This window comes from Oncorhynchus clarkii, chromosome 4 (genome assembly GCF_045791955.1).
Source record: "Oncorhynchus clarkii lewisi isolate Uvic-CL-2024 chromosome 4, UVic_Ocla_1.0, whole genome shotgun sequence".
Classification (NCBI taxonomy): domain Eukaryota; kingdom Metazoa; phylum Chordata; class Actinopteri; order Salmoniformes; family Salmonidae; genus Oncorhynchus; species Oncorhynchus clarkii.
The window spans coordinates 62,831,803-62,852,748 of NC_092150.1; the positions used below are offsets into that span (position 1 = coordinate 62,831,803).

The 20,946-nt window shown below is 44.9% G+C and overlaps 2 protein-coding genes across 2 annotated transcripts; one reads left to right on the forward strand and one right to left on the reverse strand.

Moving 5' to 3' along the window:
- The first annotated feature begins 12,119 nt into the window (after window positions 1-12,119).
- Window positions 12,120-14,727, forward strand: LOC139407075 (protein LEG1 homolog). The gene is made up of 6 exons (XM_071150414.1): window positions 12,120-12,571; window positions 12,746-12,829; window positions 12,938-13,122; window positions 13,691-13,812; window positions 14,033-14,271; window positions 14,526-14,727. Exons 1-6 carry the CDS (start codon window positions 12,148-12,150, stop codon window positions 14,690-14,692), a joined length of 1,221 nt encoding a protein of 406 aa, XP_071006515.1. The 5' UTR covers window positions 12,120-12,147; the 3' UTR covers window positions 14,693-14,727.
- A 159-nt stretch (window positions 14,728-14,886) lies between these two features.
- LOC139407076 (protein THEMIS-like) lies at window positions 14,887-20,626 on the reverse strand. Its single transcript, XM_071150415.1, has 6 exons — window positions 20,476-20,626; window positions 19,902-20,051; window positions 19,160-19,621; window positions 15,948-16,993; window positions 15,667-15,808; window positions 14,887-15,209 (listed from the first exon to the last, which is right to left on the reverse strand). The coding sequence occupies exons 1-6, from the start codon at window positions 20,573-20,575 to the stop codon at window positions 15,025-15,027; spliced, it is 2,085 nt and encodes a 694-aa protein (XP_071006516.1). The 5' UTR covers window positions 20,576-20,626; the 3' UTR covers window positions 14,887-15,024.
- Between the last annotated feature and the right edge of the window lie 320 nt (window positions 20,627-20,946).

Genomic DNA, 20,946 nt, shown 5'->3' on the forward strand with positions numbered 1-20,946 from the left:
AATACAGAGGCGCAACATACCATCCTTTTTACGGACGCACACAACAGGAGCGGAGTAAGGATACTTAGATTTCACTATTCACCCCTTCATCAGAAGATCTTGAATATATCCCTTAACTTCTTGGAACAATGGCTTCGGGACTGACGACTACACTCTCCGCACAGGAATGTCATCTTTGAGGTTGAGTGACATTTGCAGGCTTGGAATACACCCAAGGCCATCGCTGTCTTGTGCAAGCTCTGCTGATTCTTCATATAACTAATATATCTCCTTGGCTGTTTCTTGCTGCTTCTCGTCTAGGTGACTGATGCTAACTGGCGGGTGCCACAGTGACGGGTTTCCATCAGCTGGTGGGGGTGTTAACACTGTTTACCTTCACATTGAACTCTGATTTGCTTGATGAGTCTGTGTCAAGCACCTTCTGAACGGGCTGAATATTGCCCAGAGCTGTCTTTCGTGGCAGGATGATGTTGTGTTTTGTGTTGCTACATATGGCATCCTTGGGTCCTGGATTTCTAGCAAGCCTGCACCCATATCCAGTTGCTGTAGCAGCTTACTTTTTCATCTGGCTCAAACAACACCAGGGCATCGGATTGGTCCATAGTGAGCGGAACTGTTCACTTAACCCAAGCTACCTGGCCAGCAGTAATGACTATGCCCTGATGGCCAACTCTCAGGCGTCCTTGCTGCACATTGGGTGTTATGGTCTGCATACAGCTCACAATGGTCTTTGCTTTGTCAATCAGGACAGAGATGACCCCACAGAGTAGGGTCATGAGGGTAGGTCTGAGTCTCTGGTGCTCCTTGGACCAGTTCTTGAAGTACGTTGAACCCAAGCAATGGCCTCTCCAGTCGTAGACTACTCACTAGGAAAGTGACGTTGATTAACAGGCTGGGGTCCTCATTCTCAGGTAAGTTTACTGTTATGGCAAACCCAACCGTCGAAAGGGATGAGGTCTCCATTTACTGCATACACCTCCAACTCGTTTCAATAAGCGGTCTGATATCCAGATCGGGTAGGTATTTGTCTTTCCAAATATGATCTATCATGCTGTCTTGAGCTCCCTTGTCAAGCAAAGCACCCACTGCTAAGCCATTCAAGTTACACTGGGTCAGGGCTCTTCTCCCTATGAGTCTTGCAACATGTTCATTTTCAGCAGCTGGTGGGTCTGGTGAGGGTAAAGTAGAGGTCTTTCTCAGTCTTTGTTGTATGCTGACTTCTTCTGGCGTGATACAGGGAGGAGTATTGGTATTACTACATGACTCTGTATTAAGTTCAGTTCTTTGGACGCTGGTTAGCCTGGGATGGTTGTCGAGGACCCCAGTGACTGGCTCCAGCTTCCCTGGCACTGCAGAAGAAGCAATGGCTACAATTAGATAGACCCTGTTCGACACATTTTGAACAGCCATAAGGTTTCTCTCATCTAGGCTGCGTTGTTTTACTCGTGGGACATCGGCACATATGATCTGATTGCCGTTGCGGTATTGAATGTTTCATTGAATCAATTATGCTGATGAGTGCATCTATTTTGGCTGAAAGATGTTGTATGGTGGCAATCTTGGTTTTACACCCAGATGCCTCTGGATTGGCATTGGAGTCTGGTACAACTCCTAACTGCGCGCATATGACGTGTGTTGACAAGGCATGGGGCCTAGCCTTCATTGTCTCTCACTTTCCTCACTCGTTATTCTCATCACACGTCTCAATATTGTCTCGTCACTGACATCATTACCTGAGGGTAGGGGTTTTAGTTCTCGGCGAATGTCGTTGTATTTACGCCGAAGCCCCTGGTGCACAGTGTGTAGGAAAACATCTTGAACAGTGACACTGTATTTTATGCCTGCATCAGGTAATTTAGATGAGAACAGGACTTGTTGTTTTAGAGCTATCACACTGTAGAGGAACTGTTGTGGTGTCTCTTGCTCATCTTGTCTAGTGCACATTAGCTCCTGGAATAGTTCAGTACTGTTATTTTCTCGAGCCAGCAAAAATCTGTTACAAGTCCCAGTTTTGGGACTGGTGCAGCAGATAATAGTTCCTGTAACACAGGATAAATGATGAAACAGGAGAACATGGCTTCTCTTTCAAAGTATCTGAATATTTATGTAAATGTAGTATTTCTGTTTTTGCAAAAATGTCTAAAAAACTAATTTTGCTTTGGCATTAGGGGGTGTTGTGTGCAGATTGATGAGGCAACGAAACGTAACAAAATATTAAAAAATGTCAAGGGGTCTGAATACTTTCTGAATGCACTGTATATGATTGATATGTACAGTATACTCCTTCATGTGAGATTTTGAAATAAACATGTCATGTATTCTTTCTTGTCTATCCACGTAGTCTTAATATGTCTTTGTTATTCAGAGACTAATGTAATGGTCTGATGAAGAGGAAAGTGTCAAATTAGACAGACTGTAACTTGAGCCCACTCATTATCACTGCTTTTTCTGTCAGTCCCTGTGTGCAGTTCCTCCAATAGTAAACTCTACCTCTGGCCCTTGCCAATCATGCTGTTCACACCTTCCCATAGCAGGGGACTCATTAGCTTCTAACACAGCCTGATGTCTACCTGGCTGTTTTGACAACCTGGTGCATTAGCCATGTTTTATACAACACAATTAAATGCGCTCTGTGCACTACGGAAGCTTAATGAACAAACATCTAGTCTCGCTCCTGAGGCTGATGCTTCCCACAGGCTTTTTGAAAGTTGTTTGGACAACTTTATGTTTGTTGCATCACTGAATAAATAAAGTGATATGTGTTCTATGGTTAATCAAAAACTTTATCTACCCTCGATTTCTCTTATACAACAGTGATTTTCCCTGTTAAATAAGTGTTCTATGCCTATGTCCAAGGCCACATGCAGGACAGAGTTTGATTCAGGAAAGCAGCACATCATGCATGATTAAATAAACTGTAAGTTTATGCTGCACACACATATAACAGCAGAACCGTCAGTAAACTCTGGGAACCCCAAGCCCACATGCAGGACAGAGTTTGATTCAGGAAAACATTGTAAAGTAAACATAGATATCAAATCAAATTGTATTTGTCACATGCGCCGAATACAACAGGTGAAATATAAAGAGCAGCAGTAAATGACAATAGCGGGGCTATGTACAGGGGGCACCGGTATTGAAGTAATTGAGGTAATTATGTACATGTAGGTAGAGTTATTAAAGTGGCTTTGCATAGATAATAACAGAGAATAGCAGCAGCGTGGGGGGGGGGGGGGGGGTGCAAATAGTCTGGATAGCCATTTGATTAGCTGTTCAGGGTCCTGGCTTGGGGGTAGAAGCTGTTTAGAAGCCTCTTGGACCTAGACTTGGTGCTCCGGTACCACTTGCCGTGCTGTAGCAGAGAGAACAGTCTATGACTAGGGTGGCTGGAGTCTAAGACAATTTTTAGGGCCTTCCTCTGATACGTCCTGATATAGAGGTCCTGAATGGCAGGGAGCTTGGCCCAGGTGGTGTACTGGGCTGTACGCACTACCTGTAGTAGTAGTGCCTTGCAATCGGAGGCCGAGCAGTTGCCATACCAGGCAGTGATGCAACCCATCAGAATGCTCTCGATGGTGCAGCTGTAAAACCTTCTGAGGACCCATGTCAAATCTTTTCAGGCTCCTGAGGGGGAGTAGGTTTTGTCGTGCCCTCTTCACGACTGTCTTGGTGTGCTTGGACCATGTTAGCTTGTTGGTGATGTGGACGCCAAGGAACTTGGAGCTCTCAATCTGCTCCACTACAGCCCCGTTGATGAGAATGGGGGCATGCTCGGTCCTCCTTTTCCTGTAGTCCACAATAATCTAATTTGTCTTGATCACGTTGAGGGAGAGGTTGTTGTCCTTGCACCACATGGTCAGGTCTCTGAGCTCCTCCCTATAGGCTGTCTCATCGTTGTCAGTGATCAGGCCTACCACTGTTGTGTCATCAGCAAACTTGATGGTGTTGGAGTTGTGCCTGGCCGTGCAGTCATGAGTGAACAGGGAGTACAGGAGGGGACTGAGCACACACCACTGAGGTGCCCCAGTGTTGAGGATCAGTGTGGCGGATGTGTTGTTACCTATCCTTACCACCTGGGAGCGACCCGTCAGGAAGTCCAGGATCTATGAGCTTGGAGGGCACTAAGGTGTTGAACGCTGAACTGTAGTCAATGAATAGCATTCTCACATAGGTGTTCCTTTTTTCCAGGTGGGAAAGGGCAGTGTGGAGTGCAATAGAGATTTCATCATCTGTGGATCTGTTGGTGCAATATGCAAATTGGAGTGGGTCTAGGGTTTCTGGGATAATGGTGTTGATGTGAGCCATGACCAGCCTTTCAAAGCATTTCATAGCTACAGACGTGAGTGCTACGGGTCGGTAGTCATTTAGGCAGGTTACCTTAGTGTTCTTGGGCACAGGGACTATGGTGGTCTGCTTGAAACATGTTGGTATTACTGACTCAGACAGGGAGAGGTTGAAAATGTCAGTGAAGATACTTGCCAGTTGGTCAGCGCGTGCTCGCAGTACATGTCCTGGCAATCCGTCTGGCCCAGAGGCCTTGTGACTGTTGACCTGTTTAAAGGTCTTACTCACATTGGTTGCGGAGAGGGTGATCACACAGTTGTCCGGAACAGCTGATGCTCTCATGCATGTTTCATTGTTACTTGCCTCAAAGTTATTTACTTTACAAGGCCTGCTACAGCCAATGAGTGTCGGAGCCGGTATAGTACGATTCGATCTTAGTCCTGTATTGACTCTTTTTCTGTTTGATGGTTCGTCGGAGGACATAGCGGGATTTCTTATAAGCTTCCTGGTTAGAGTCCCGCTCCTTGAAAGTGGCAGCTCTACCCTTTAGCTCAGTGCAAATGTTGCCTGTAATCCATTGCTTCTGGTTGGGGTATGTACTTACAGTCACTGTGGGGACGGCGTCCTCAAAGCACTTATTGATGAAGCCAATGACTGATGTGGTGTACTCCTCAATGCCATCTGTGCTGGCAAAACAGTCCTGTAGCTTCGTCTGACCAATTTTTAATAGACCGAGTCACTGGTTCTTCCTGCTTAAATCTTTGCTTTTAAGCGGGAATCAGGAGGATAGAATTATGGTCAGATTTACCAAATGGAGGGCGAGGGCGAGCTTTGTACGCGTCTCTGTGTGTGGAGTAAAGGTGGTCTAGAATGTTTTTCCCTCTGGTCGCACATTTAACATGCTGATAGAAATTTGGTAAAACTGATTTAAGTTTTCCTGCATTAAAGTCCCCGGCCAGTAGGAGCGCCGCCTCTGGACGAGCGTTTTCCTGTTTGCTTATGGTCAGAATACAGCTCATTGAGTGCAATTTTAGTGCCAGCCTCGATCTGTTGTGGTATGTAGACAGCTACGAAAAATACAGATGAAAACTCTCTAGGTAAATAGTGTTGTCTACAGCTTATCATGAGATACTCTACCTCAGGTGAGAAAAACCCTGAGACTTCCTTAGATATCGTACACCAGCTATTGTTTACAAATATGCATAGGCCCCCGCCACGTGTCTTACCAGAGGCTGCTGTTCTGTCCTGCCTATAGAGTTTGTAACCCGCCAGCTGAACTGTATGTTCTTAATGTCGTCGTTCAGCCAAGACTCGGTGAAACATAAGATATTACAGTTTTTAATGTCCCGTTGGTAGGATATACATGCTTTCAGTTCGTCCCATTTATTTTCCAGCGATTGAATGTTAGCTAGCAGAACGGAAGGCAAGAGCAGATTAGCCACTCGTCGCCTGATCCTCACAAGGATCCTCACGTTTCCTTTTCCAGCGAATCACAGGGATCTGGGCCTGGTCGGGTGCCCATAGTATAACCCTCGCGTCCGACTCATTGAAGAATAACTCCTCGTCCAATTTGTGGAGAGTAATCCCAGTTCTGACGTCCAGAAGCTCTTTTTGGTCATTAAAGACAGTAGCAGTAGTAAAAAAAAACAAAAAACAGTATTTTCCCACACTCTACCTCGGCCAGGTGCTAATTGGAGGAAGGACACAACAAATAAATAGCTTTGCATGTGTGGCTACTTATCACAATTAACCAGTATGACAAAAATAATCTCTGCTCAGGGGGCCTTAGAAATCATTTTTGCAGAGAGAGAAGCTAGTGTGGAAGGAGCGTCTTCCACTTTGGAAGATGAAGAATTTTCCAAATATGAGGATCATGTGTCTGTCAATTCGGAGTCTGACAGTGAGTTGGAAGAAGAGGATGAGATTGACCCTCAGCCAGGCCGAGATTAGCCAGCCCCAGGACCAGCCCATCAGCAACCAGCTCATCAGTAGTTTGCAGGAGGAAGAATATGGATGTAAAAAAATTGTGAAATTGAATGGTCTTCTTGCTCAAAGAATGAGCCACCCCGCACGGCTGCCAATGTAATAAGGATGCAAACAGGCCTGACTCGGATGGTGGTTACTCATTGTCACAGATCCCTCTGGAACTTTCATTGCGTACACCTGGACCCTATTCACACTGATTGTATTTGTATATATGTGCCCTTTGTTCACCATGATGCTGTCGAGTCTTGTTACAATGTCCGTTGGTGCGTGTGAGTATCTGTGCTGTGTGTTTTGGGCTTTCGTGCACTTGTGGATAGCACAGATGATTACATGGACTCGTCCCGTGTGTAAATCATTGTGCGCTTGTGTTATTTATGCAAGGTACTCCTCGCTCTTTTGTTTGTGTTTCAACCCTGTGTTTTGTTACGTGTTTGTTTGGTCTTCGTCCACGTGCCTTTACACGGCACGCCTTAATTTGGGCTGAGTAAAAAAAACTTTTACGCATTCCTGCGCCTGTCTCCCGAATCAATCATACCAATGTGACACTCATATGCAGGACATAAAGTCTTATTTTGAACTGTTCATCCCAGACACCATCCAGAAAATCATTCTGGACTGAAGTACTTTGGAGGAAAGGTGTGTTTTTGGAGAGAGATGGAAGGAGATGGACCAAAATCATTTACATGCATACTTTGCGGTTCTTATCTTTGCTGGTGTTTTCAGATCTAACAGGGAATCCATAGAATCCCCGTGGGATGCAGACACTGGCAAAGAACTTTTGTGTAACTATGTCTCTGGAAAACGTTCACATTATTTCCAGGGTTATCCGCTTCGATAACCGAGACACCAGACCAGCTCGGCGGCAGAGAGACAAGCTAGCTGCAAATCAAATCAAATCAAATTTTATTTGTCACATACACATGGTTAGCAGATGTTACTGCGAGTGTAGCGAAATGCTTGTGCTTCTAGTTCCGACAATGCAGTAATAACCAACAAGTAATCTAGCTAACAATTCCAAAACTACTACCTTATAGACACAAGTGTAAGGGGATAAAGAATATGTACATAAAGATATATGAATGAGTGATGGTACAGAGCGGCATAGGCAAGATACAGTAGATGGTATTGAGTGCAGTTTATACATATGAGATGAGTATGTAAACAAAGTGGCATAGTTAAAGTGGCTAGTGATACATGTATTACATAAAGATGCAGTAGATGATATAGAGTACAGTATATACATATACATATGAGATGAATAATGTAGGGTATGTAAACATTATATTAGGTAGCATTGTTTAAAGTGGCTAGTGATATATTTTACATCATTTCCCATCAATTCCCATTATTAAAATGGCTGGAGTTGAGTCAGTGTGTTGGCAGCAGCCACTCAATGTTAGTGGTGGCTGTTTAACAGTCTGATGGCCTTGAGATAGAAGCTGTTTTTCAGTCTCTCGGTCCCAGCTTTGATGCACCTGTACTGACCTCGCCTTCTGGATGATAGCGGGGTGAACAGGCAGTGGCTCGGGTGGTTGTTGTCCTTGATGATCTTTATGGCCTTCCTGTGACATCGGGTGGTGTAGGTGTCCTGGAGGGCAGGTAGTTTGCCCACGGTGATGCGTTGTGCAGACCTCACTACCCTCTGGAGAGCCTTACGGTTGTGGGAGGAGCAGTTGCCGTACCAGGCGGTGATACAGCCCGACAGGATGCTCTCGATTGTGCATCTGTAGAAGTTTGTGAGTGCTTTTGGTGACAAGCCAAATTTCTTCAGCCTCCTGAGGTTGAAGAGGCGCTGCTGCGCCTTCTTCGCGATGATGTCTGTGTGGGTGGACCAATTCAGTTTGTCTGTGATGTGTACGCCGAGGAACTTAAAACTTACTACCCTCTCCACTACTGTTCCATCGATGTGGATAGGGGGGTGTTCCCTCAAGTCCATAATCATCTCCTTAGTTTTGTTGACGTTGAGTGTGAGGTTATTTTCCTGACACCACACTCCGAGGGCCCTCACCTCCTCCCTGTAGGCCGTCTCGTCGTTGTTGGTAAATCAAGCCTACCACTGTTGTGTCGTCCGCAAACTTGATGATTGAGTTGGAGGCGTGCGTGGCCACGCAGTCGTGGGTGAACAGGGAGTACAGGAGAGGGCTCAGAATGCACCCTTGTGGGGCCCCAGTGTTGAGGATCAGCGGGGTGGAAATGTTGTTGCCTACCCTCACCACCTGGGGGCGGCCCGTCAGGAAGTCCAGTACCCAGTTGCACAGGGCGGGGTCGAGACCCAGGGTCTTGAGCTTGATGACGAGCTTGGAGGGCACTATGGTGTTAAATGCCGAGCTGTAGTCGATGAACAGCATTCTCACATAGGTATTCCTCTTGTCCAGATGGGTTAGGGCAGTGTGCAGTGTGGTTGATATTGCATCGTCTGTGGACCTATTTGGGCGGTAAGCAAATTGGAGTGGGTCTAGGGTGTCAGGGAGGGTGGAGGTGATATGGTCCTTGACTAGTCTCTCAAAGCACTTCATGATGACGGAAGTGAGTGCTACGGGGCGGTAGTCGTTTAGCTCAGTTACCTTAGCTTTCTTGGGAACAGGAACAATGGTGGCCCTCTTGAAGCATGTAGGAACAACAGACTGGGATAGGGATTGATTGAATATGTCCGTAAACACACCAGCCAGCTGGTCTGCGCATGCTCTGAGGGCGCGGCTGGGGATGCCGTCTGGGCCTGCAGCCTTGCGAGGGTTGACACGTTTAAATGTTTTCCTCACGTCGGCTGCAGTGAAGGAGAGTCTGCATGTTTTAGTTGCGGGCCGTGTCAGTGGCACTGTATTGTCCTCAAAGCGGGCAAAAAAGTTATTTAGTCTGCCTGGGAGCAAGACATCCTGGTCCATGAGGGACAAGTGGGTGGACCGCCTTCCCCTGTTTTACAACGTTACTGTTGATGACCAGCTTATGCCATGTAGGGGCCGCTGCCCCTTCAGGCAGTACATACGGTCTAAACTTGCAAAATATGGAATCAAGATCTGCGCTGCCTGTGATGCTGCTTCATCATATGCATGGAACTTGCAATTGTATACGGGGAAGACAGATGGAGGAGCCTCTGAGAAGAACCAAGAGATGTGGGTTGTCCTGGACGTGTCACAGCATCCCATGCGATAACTTTTTTACATCACACAAGCTTGGACAGGAGCTCCTCAAGAGGAAGCTGACGATGGTAGGAACAGTATGAAAAAACAAGCCAGAGCTCCCACCTCAGCTGTTGAATACACGGAGCAGGCCTATCAATTCCTCTAAGTTTGTGTTCACGGCAGACACGTCCCTAGTGTCCTACGTGCCAACGACAGGTCAAAATCTGGTACTCATGAGTACGTTGCATAGGGATGGGAGAATCTGTGGCCAGGAACATTAAAAAACAGAAATCATAATGGATTTCAATGTCACAAAAGGAGGAGTGGACAATTTAGACAAGCTGGTGACTGGCTACAGCTGCAGAAGAAGAACCCTTCGCTGGCCACTTGTGATATTCTTCCATATCTTGGACATCTCGGGGTACAACGTGTATGCCATCTGGATGGCGTTGAATCCAGATTGGAACAGAGGGAAGCTCCTGAAGAGACAGTTCTTTCTCGGCATTGGTAAGACCTCAAATCCAGAGGAAGACGCATATCCCAAGGACCCCAGCTTCTGCAGCCATCGTGAGGAAGCTTCAGGAGGAGGATGCTGGTGCCCCATCCACCTGACCCACAGAACCAATAACCCCAATACCGGAAGTAAGTGTGAGTGATGTTGTTGCATGTGTGTGTGTCTGACTCACCTACTTTTTGGCCTGCTGTAACTATACATGTGAGTGAGATTTTGGTAAAATTCCTGAACTAAGTGTTTTCATCATTCTAGATTGCAGCTGGTAGCTACAATAAAAAGTGCTGCAATGTGTGTGGACCCATGAAGGACAGGAACACAGTGCACATGCATCATGTGCAAGAAATACATTTGCAACACACACACACACACAGTAAAACTACCTCTAAACACCATGCATATTGGATTTCTATTTGCCATATATTTTTGAACTGTGCTGTAATGTTTCACAAAAGTTCTGAACCTATCAATTCTCAAGTCCAGACCTGAATCCAATCGAGAATCTGTGGAAAGACCTGAAAACTGCTGTTCACAAATGCTCTCCATCCAACCTCACTGAGCTCGAGCTGTTTTGCAAAGAAGAATGGGAAAAAATGTCAGTCTCTCGATGTGCAAAACTGATAGAGACATACTCCAAGCGACTTACAGCTGTAATCGCAGCAAAAGGTGGCGCTACAAAGTATTAACTTAAGGGGGCTGAATAATTTTGCACGCCCAATTTTTCAGTTTTTGATTTGTTAAAAAAGTTTGAAATATCCAATAAATGTCGTTCCACTTCATGATTGTGTCCCACTTGTTGTTGATTCTTCACAAAAAAATACAGTTTTATATCTTTATGTTTGAAGCCTGAAATGTGGCAAAAGGTCGCAAAATTCAAGGGGGCCGAATACTTTCGCAAGGCACTGTATGGTGTTCTTTGGATGCAACTTAGCATTCTTTGTCCTCCAAACACGATGAGTTGAGTTTTTACCAAAAACTTCTATTTTGGTTTCATCTGACCATATGACATTCTCCCAATCTTCTTCTGGATCATCCAAATGCTCTCTAGCAAACTTCAGACGGGCCTGGACATGTACTGGCTTAAGCAATGGGTCACGTCTGGCACTGCAGGATTTGAGTCCCTGGCGGCGTAGTGTGTTACTGATGGTAGGCTTTGTTACTTTGGTCCCAGCTCTCTGCAGGTCATTCACTAGGTCCCCCCGTGTGGTTCTGGGATTTTTGCTCACCGTTCTTGTGATCATTTTGACCCCACGGGATGAGATCTTGCGTGGAGCCCCAGATCGAGGGAGATTATCAGTGGTCTTGTATGTCTTCCCTTTCCTAATAATTGCTCCCACAGTTGATTTCTTCAAACCAAGCTGCTTACCTATTGCAGATTCAGTCTTCCCAGCCTGGTGCAAGTCTACAATTTTGTTTCTGGTGTCCTTTGACAGCTCTTTGGTCTTGGCCATAGTGGAGTTTGGAGTGTGACTGTTTGAGGTTGTGGACAGGTGACTTTTATACTGATAACAAGTTCAAACAGGTGCCATTAATACAGGTAACGAGTGGAGGACAGAGGAGCCTCTTAAAGAAGAAGTTACAGGTCTGTGAGAGACAGAAATCTTGCTTGTTTGTAGTTGACCAAATACTTATTTTCCACCATAATTTGCAAATAAATTCATTAAAAATCCTACAATGTGATTTTCTGGATTTTTTAAATAATTTTGTCTGTCATAGTTGAAGTGTACCTATGATGACAATTACAGGCCTCTCTCATCTTTTTAAGTTGGAGAACTTGCACAATTGGTGGCTGACTAAATACTTTTTTGCCCCACTGTATGTGTTCGATGGTTAATCAAAAACTTGATCAATCTACACCGATTTGCTTTATATAACCGTTAGTTTCCCTTTTAAGTTAAGTTTTCTATGCCAATGTTTAAGGGTCATGCACGGTTACATAAACTGTAAGTTTATGCTGCACACACAAATAACAGCAGAACAGTCAGTAAACTCTGGGAACCCCGAGCCCACATGCAGGACAGAGTTTGACTCAGGAAAACATTGTAAAGTAAACATAGATAAGCATCAACAAACAGGAATGACGGGAGAATAGACATGCTCTTTTCGATGATGAAATCACTGATCAATGTCTGAAGCCTTTGCCTTCCCTATGGATCATGTTTGCTGAGGGCTGACATAACTGTTTTGGTTGTTTCTCTGACCCTTGTCCAATAGCTCTTCAAAAGTGCTGAGTGGACAAAAAACGACATGATAAGTACTGTTCACAGTGGATTTACCCCCGATACCCCTTCTCTATCATGCGATGTTGTGAGGCCAAAGTGCACTGACCACTCCAGTACAAAAAGGGGAACTGTTACTTACCCAGGTGTAGTCAGCATGCAGCGTGTCTGGACCCTCTCCCTGCTTCAGCTAGTTGCCCTGTGGGCCAACGCAGCAGTGCTCACTGAAAATGGCCTCCCCATCCTCTGGGACCAGGCACCCAGCCAGCTGTCGGACCTGCCTCAGGCGGACAACGTGGTCACGATCAACCCCTGGAACTCCCTGCAGAGGATGAGTCTGTATAGGATACTGGTGGGCTCCACTGACAAGTATATGGCCTCCATGGGAACCAATGACAGTGCCAGCCCGTTGTGGGGCCTGCCTCTGCAGCTGGCCTGGAAAGTCAGATCAGGTATGTCGGGCCTTCATTAGGTAGGTTTGGGGAGTCGAATATATGCACATTGTTTTTGTGATAACTGTAATACACAATAATGTTGACTACGTTTCTCAGTTGTCTCAATCAGATGGTTTATCAAAGGATGTCATGGGGGAAGAGATGTGACTGAATGCGCTTCTGTTCCCTTAGGGCGTTTGGTTGACCCCACTGGTGCTACAAAATGTGGACAGGAAGGAGATCCCATGTGCATTTCCACTAATAGCTGGTGGGCATGTAAGCACTGTGACACATATTCAACCATGCAGGCCATGTGTGTAGCCCTACACTTCAATAACAGACCATTAGTAAACTCGCGCTCTCACTCCTTCTCTCCCTCCCCAGGTGTGAACTACTACCTCTCAGTGATACCGTTCCTGGCTGCTGTGCAGAAAGGCCTGATTGGAGATGGTCTCATTCAGGTCCAGGTACAGGCACCAGCTGAGGCAGCTGAAAACTCCTGCACCTCTTACACAGACTGCTCTGCTAAGTACCCAGACCTCATGGCCAAATGGGAAGAATTCTTCCAGGTAAGCTATTCAATGAACCTCCTTCCCCATGGGAAGCATTTTCCTTCTTGCCATAGGAGATAAACCTGGTTTGTTAATTTAGTTGAGTGAGGCCTAGACTCAATCAGATCAATAGCAGACACCCGTATAGTGGATGTTTTGGCAGTTGTCAGAAGTGGAACTATGTTGGAGCTGTCAGATTGGTGAGCAGCTGCTCTTGTGATCGTGAAGCCACACCCGTCCACCTGGCTTTCAGAACGCCAAGGTGTAGGCCATATAGAAACAATTACGCTTAAATTGAACAATCATTCAACAAAATAATGACTTCTATCACTCTAATCAAGGTGTAGATTAGGTCTCACATTCCAGTGTTCAAACTTGTAAATAGCAATGTCCGCCTTAAGTATAACAAGGAGCCACTTGTGGATCTGACAGCTGCACCGCAGTTCCACCTCCGATACCGCCAAAACAACCGCTATGCGGATCTGATTGATTCGAGCCCTTAAGTCACTGTTCATATGTGTGACCCATTGGTGAATGCATATAATTATTTGTTGTTCTTGGTTTATATGCTACCTTTCCATTCTAGACCCTGAAAGATGTTAGCGCATCTGAGATTTCTGACTTTGAGAAAAGGGACCAGATTCTAGGTGCCTTTTGGGCAGGTGAAACGCTCTCTTTAAATACTGCCTCATCCAGCTGCAAGGCAAAGTGAGTAGAAACATTAAGTGATACAGGTCATCACCATTTGACTTCATTTTTGGTACTCTGGTACTCTTGACACAATGTTGAGTTTCAATTAAATATAGGACTCTGTCCTTCAATCAGCTTTTACCTTGATTATTGATTATTATTTACGAAAACGATTATTGATTCAGTCTTTTGAGTCCCAATTTAGTCCTTGTAATCACACCTTTGACCTTTGTTACAGGATGAGCTACTATTCCAGCCCAGAGGTTGCATTCGCCAAAAGCTGGATGAACGCTGCAGATTACGTGGCAGCCGCATACTTCCAGTCCAGCCTGAATAACTCTGTGCTTTTCATGGGACCTCTGCCCAGCAGAGTGCTTCAGGAGGGGGATAGTGCTCCTAACATAGCTGACCTAAGCACAGAGGAGAACCACACCCTCTATATCTTTGGTTGGATGAACAGGATGAACACGATTCTTTGTGAGTACTTTTAGTCTCCCGAGATGGATGTTAAAAAAATATATTTGATCATTCTTTGTATGAAAAGTAAGAGGAACATTTCAGAGTGAAATTGAGATGACAGACACCAGTCAGTGAGAAAATGAAGTCTATAGTCTCCCTCTAGTGGTGACATGTATGAAGTGTATTGAAATTGAGAGATCTACAGTACCAATTCGGTTGCATCAGGTTACTTGATCACATTTTCTAACCAGTTGTTGTTCACCTTGTGACAGTGGGCTCTCCGGTTAAGATGTGGCGCTCAGCCATGTGCTCTGACAAGGCTCGGGAGAAGGGCCGGGAGCTCCTACAGAACCTGATCCTGGACCCTAAATTCGCTGTTTCCACCTTCGTCTCCATTCTGACAGAGATGACCCGCAGCTGCACGGGCCTCAGCACATAAGTCCAATGAATAAAACTCACACAGTGCTATTTACACTTCCTGTGTTTGCCATCATTCCTTTTCCACAGTAGACAAAGTCCTTGTTGATTAATGCACAAACAATGTATTTATTGTATGACTATAATAATACATTTACATGGAAGAGTGGCTCAGTGTAAAGTGCATAATAACAAAGATATATACATTTTGCTTGAAATTTGAACATTATATCTCACATGCCAAAATGTTCATTGATCTTCACACTCAAACTTTAAGCTTGGATATGTATCAGATATTCATCACATCCATTGATTCTATTCCATCCTAAAGATATCCATTGATTCTCTTATTTCCTAAACCTGTTTCGCAGTCTGCATGGCATATGTGTTTATTGTTTTTCTCTTGCCGTGAATACTTTGGTCATTCAATTTTCTCCTGATGCTGGCAAGTTCATCCTCGTCAATGTGTTCATTATCTTTAGTGTCATCATCATCCTGTTTAATTGTCTTGTGCCGAGGACTGTTTTCTTCACCGGTGGCTGAGGAGAGGACACAAACACAACAAGGCAATGAGAATCAAAGTCAAGCTTTAGACATAGAGATTGATTAAGCAATAAGGTCAGAGGAGGTGTGGTATATGGCTAATATACCATGGATGAGGGCTGTTTCTTAGGCACGACGTGCCTTACTGCTATTACAAACTGGTTACCAATGTAATTAGACCAGTCAAAATTATTTTTTTGGTCATACCTATGGTACAGTATGTGGTCTGATATGCCATGGCTGTTAGCCAAATCAGCATTCAGGGCTCGAACCACCCAGTTTATAATATTAGTTATCGGTTGCTTTCCAAAATCTAGAATGTATTTATATTGTCAGCTGACAATTAAGTTAAGTTGCAAAATGAGTCTGCTGCAATTTTGCTCACAACTATCCTTTAAGCATGTTGAATATTCAACAAAAGTATTCTGATAGAATATAGAAACATAGACAAACCTTTTTGTGGGCCCGAATCAGTCACTGTGACCAGACTTGTTTTGGAAGTTTCATTTCTTGGTGGAGGGGTGTTCTGTTCTGCACAGCTTGATGTTCTAGAGGTAGGCACTGCTTGTTCGGCTTTATTGGCTGCATGTGGGCTCTTCAATATAATAACACAGACCACACAAAGAATTAGTACTGTAATCGATTGAATATAACTTTTCGCTAAAATACATCTGATAGCTATTGTTGTTGTTATTGTTTATTAAGGCATAAAATACAACGGATGATCGACTCACCTTTGGAGAGGGGGGGTCTGGCTTCTTCGGCCTGGGAGGCGACAGTTTCACTGTATCTTCCGAGTGCTTTTGGTGTCTCTTGGGTGGTCGAGGGGGAGGCAGCACGCTGGCATTGACATACCTCCTCAGGGTGAAGTAGCAGTCCTCTCCTATCTCCTCTACAGCTGAGCGGACGGCCTCGCCCTGGGTCAGCTTTGGGCCATTCCACCGCTCCAGAAGCTGCAGGGCCATGTTGGTGCGGTTGACAGGTACCTCCCAACACTGGGCCAGGTCCAGGGTGGAGACAATAAGGTAGGGGTCAGTGATCTCCTCCTCCAGCTGCAGCCCCGCGGCCCCAGCCAAGAGGTCCTCCTTCACTGAGAGGTCCCTCATGGACACCTTGGCGTTGAAGGGCAGGGCGAACCTGTGGCAGAGGTCTGAGAGCATGTACTGCTTCTTGTCGTGGACCACCTCCACAAAACCCCCGTCCAGACACATGGGGATCAGCACGGCCTCGTACTTCTTCCCCACCATCTTCTCACAGGCCAGGGCCTCCACCGTCTTCCTCTTGTCTCCGTAGATCACCTCGCTTGTCTCCATCTTGTGTACCAGGTACTGGTCTCCCACCAGCACCGAGGACAGCCCCTCGTAGTGGGTCTCAAAGGCCCTGGTGGCCACTACGTGCAGCTGCTCCATGTTACTCTTGGCCACCTCCAGATCATACGCTGTGGGAAATGTCCGGGGCCTGCGCTTGAACCTGCCATTGTAAGACACTGGGATGAGGAAGCGTCTCTGGGCCTCGCTGCGAATCTCAGATGCTAGGATTCTCTTCGCCTGGTAGGCACTGTGGACAATGACCTGCTTAGAGGATTTCAGGAAACCCAATTCCTCCTGAACTTGTGATGGTGGCTTGATGACTTCTGCTTTGAAGGGGAAGAACTCGCTGGGCTTGGCAAAGACATCACGGAAGGACAGAGGCTGCATGAAACAGGCACCGTCACACTCCTCTGTAACGTCCAAAACCTCAACATCCAGGGTGGATGGCATGAAAACAACATTCTTCCCAACTGTGAACAAATTGTTTTATTATTTTTGTTTAGTATGCAAGCACAAGCTATGATAGGCAGGCTACTTTTCTGTAAGAAATGTTTCAACAAGATTCCTGATTCAAATGTTTTTCCAACAATATATACAGTGGGGCAAAAAAAAGTATTTAGTCAGCCACCAATTGTGCAAGTTCTCTCACTTAAAAAGATGAGAGAGGCCTGTCATTTTCATCATAGGTACACTTCAACTATGACAGACAAAATGAAAGAAAAAAAATCCAGAAAATCACATTGTAGGACTTTTAATGAATATATTTGCAAATTATGGTGGAAAATAAGTATTTGGTCACCTACAAACAAGCAAGATTTCTGGCTCTCACAGACCTGTAACTTCTTCTTTAAGAGGCTCCTCTGTCCTCCACTCGTTACCTGTATTAATGGCACCTGTTTGAACTTGTTATCAGTATAAAAGACACCTGTCCACAACCTCAAACAGTCACACTCCAAACTCCACTATGGCCAAGACCAAAGAGCTGTCAAAGGACACCAGAAACAAAATTGTAGACCTGCACCAGGCTGGGAAGACTGAATCTGCAATAGGTAAGCAGCTTGGTTTGAAGAAATCAACTATGGGAGCAATTATTAGGAAATGGAAGACATACAAGACCACTGATAATCTCCCTCGATCTGGGGCTCCACGCAAGATCTCACCCGTGGGGTCAAAATGATCACAAGAACGGTGAGCAAAAATCCCCAAAATCCCAGAACCACACGGGGGGACCTAGTGAATGACCTGCAGAGAGCTGGGACCAAAGTAACAAAGCCTACCATCAGTAACACACTACGCCGCCAGGGACTAAAATCCTGCAGTGACAGACGTGTCGTGTCCCCCTGCTTAAGCCAGTACATGTCCAGGCCCGTCTGAAGTTTGCTAGAGAGCATTTGGATGATCCAGAAGAAGATTGGGAGAATGTCATTTGGTCAGATGAAACCAAAATAGAAGTTTTTGGTAAAAACTCAACTCGTCGTGTTTAGAGGACAAAGAATGCTGAATTGCATCCAAAGAACACCATACCTACTGTGAAGCATGGGGGTTGGAAACATCATGCTTTGGGGCTGTTTTTCTGCAAAGGGACCAGGACGACTGATCCGTGTAAAGGAAAGAATGAATGGGGCCATGTATCGTGAGATTTTGAGTGAAAACCTCCTTCCATCAGCAAGGGCATTGAAGATGAAATGTGGCTGGGTCTTTCAGCATGACAATGATCCCAAACACACCGCCTGGGTAACGAAGGAGTGGCTTCGTAAGAAGCATTTCAAGGTCCTGGAGTGGCCTAGCCAGTCTCCAGATCTCAACCCCATAGAAAATCTTTGGAGGGAGTTGAAAGTGTTGTCCAGCAACAGCCCCAAAACATCACTGCTCTAGAGGAGATCTGCATGGAGGAATGGGCCAAAATACCAGCAACAGTGTGTGAAAACACAGACTTACAGAAAACGTTTGACCTCTGTCATTGCCAACAAAGGGTATATAACAAAGTATTGAGATAAACTTTTGTTATTGACCAAATACTTATTTTCCACCATAATTTACAAATAAATTCATTAAAAATCCTACAATGTGATTTTCTGGATTTATTTTCTCATTTTGCCTGTCATAGTTGAAGAGTACCTATGATGAAAATTACAGGCCTCATCTTTTTAAGTGGGAGAACTTGCACAATTGGTGGCTGACTAAATACTTTTTTGCCCCACTGTACATAATGCAGCATATATACATATTTTGTAAGTCATTGAATTGATCGCCAAAGGTTTGACATTAGTAAATCCGTTTAACTGCAGCTTTGAATAAAGTTTTCTGTTGTGTTTTTTCTAAAAAAAGTAGTAATGCATCGTGATTGCCTGAACAGCATGATGACTACACATCAAAACATTGGCGACTTTTGTGTCTGTGCTTCTAAAACAACCTAAGACCAGTGTAGCTTTCATGAACATTAGTTGTCAAGATTGCAGTGTCCCCTTTAACTTGAAAACCAACATTGAGATGAGAAAAATGCAATTAAAACATGAAAAACATTTTGCGATTTTTTTTTTTTTTTTTTTTTTTTTTAAATCAGGAGATTAAAGACTTTTTCATTCCACATAACTTTGATGTAAAGTGAAAATATTATTGGTACGTTTGAGACTCACACTTGGATACCGTCTGAAGCTCGTAGACAGGTGTGAGAACCAACTCTCCACTGTAGTCCTCTGGCAACTCAGACACGCACTTCTCCTTTGACGGCAAAGACTTGGCCCAAGTCACTGTCCTTTTCCTTCCTTTGCGCATTTTCCATTCCACCAGCTCCCCGAGGGTGTAGAACTGGTCGTCGGCACACTCATAGAACTCCCCAGTGTGCGAGAGCTTCACAGTGAAGATGTGCTTGGAGTCTTTCCGCGTGACCTCACAGTCAACATGGCTGTCTCCGTGCTCTGTCCTAATAGCAGTGAGTCTGAAGCTCTCCTCTGCCTGGATGGTCCCCTCAGGAAGCTGTAGCTTCTCAGGGCAGTAGAACTCTGGTTGGCCCAGGCACTCAGGGCTGATACGCACCGAGTCAACAATCTCCTGTATACTGGTGTATGGCCTCTTGTCGGCCACGATCCTGAAAAGGCCTGACAGTACAGGCAGGCAAAGCAATATATTAAATTATATTTATTGGTACAATGCACAAAATCACATGTTGGTAAGGTCCCTTTCTTACCTGAGAGAGGGGTTTGGACATTGACATACTGTAAAGTGCAATACATGGTAAAGGCCAATAAAAAGCCATTTATTAAGAAATTAAAATCAGAATATATTAATCTATATTACAATGCTCTATAAAGGTACACATTTGATGACAAAACAATTAGATTTCATATTCAAGGTACAGTTTGGATGTTTCGGGCCCACCTGGGTAGTCAAGCGATAGATCGACTGTTATGGATTTGGATCCCTCAGACTGAAGCTCCACGATGAGTCTGGTGACACTGATCCCAATGATCTTCAGGAGCTCTCCGCAGGAGAAACTCCCCTCTCTTCCATACAGCTCATACACAGAACCTGGTAGAAAGTCATTTCAATGGATCTAGTGTAGTGGCACTGGATGGCTCTAAGAACAGTCGATTGTCTATTCTCCTTGTGGTGTAATGGATCCAAGTAAGTCAGAAAATAAGTAAAGGGCAGTAACATTTAATAACTATCATAAATAAGCATTAATAATTCATGCATACACATTTATAAAGGCTTATTCATGAAAGTTAGCACAAAGTGTTACCACACAATTTGCCCCAATATTAAGCTCGTCAACAGTTTTATGTTGAATTTTGTAACGTGAAATACCTTTTGTTTATATCATTTGCATGTTAAAATACTTCATACACTGTGAGCCGTTAATCTTAACTTGCATTCACACGACATAATTTGTTATTCCAAAATGCCAGTCCAGTGGGTAAAGTTGGGGCTAATATGATGTCTTCAGTCTTACCTTGGAAATAATATCCAGATTGCATCTGCAGTACTCTAGGGAGAGACTTGGCATCCACCGAGCGGGTGAACTCATCCAGTGTCATAGCCATCCTTTTCATTTGATCTCTGGGAGATCCGGACAAGTGTACCGAAGGAAACCTAGAGAGGAGACGCCACCTTCAACATGGGTCAGCACAAAGTTGACCAGCGGTGTGTTTAATGCCAAGTAACTCGTGTGCCAGGGCTCATCCTTGAGTATTAAGGCTCTCTTTCTGTGGCATAGTCAGGCACAGTGAGCAACGCGAATCAGTGACACAGAAAGAAAAAGCATCCACGTATGAGTCACTCCTGCAACAGCAGAGGTTACAGGAGCCCTCACTCTGCCTCCGGAAACCAGAGGCAGCTAACTAACCACAACTCACTAAGTAGCTAGGTTGTATCACTGGGAATCCAGCCGGAGACCAATGCCACAGAACAACAATATGTTAGT

Bases quoted from the DNA above. Each gene is read 5' to 3' on its own strand.
- LOC139407075 (XM_071150414.1), top strand. From the start codon at position 12,148: ATGATAAGTACTGTTCACAGTGGATTTACCCCCGATACCCCTTCTCTA. The intron at 13,813-14,032 runs GTGAGTAGAAAC...CCTTTGTTACAG, and splicing joins TCATCCAGCTGCAAGGCAAA to GATGAGCTACTATTCCAGCC. The intron at 14,272-14,525 runs GTGAGTACTTTT...ACCTTGTGACAG, and splicing joins CAGGATGAACACGATTCTTT to TGGGCTCTCCGGTTAAGATG.
- LOC139407076 (XM_071150415.1), bottom strand. From the start codon at position 20,575: ATGAAAAGGATGGCTATGACACTGGATGAGTTCACCCGCTCGGTGGAT. The intron at 20,052-20,475 runs GTAAGACTGAAG...ACTTTCTACCAG, and splicing joins ATCTGGATATTATTTCCAAG to GTTCTGTGTATGAGCTGTAT. The intron at 19,622-19,901 runs GTGGGCCCGAAA...CTGTACTGTCAG, and splicing joins TCTATCGCTTGACTACCCAG to GCCTTTTCAGGATCGTGGCC.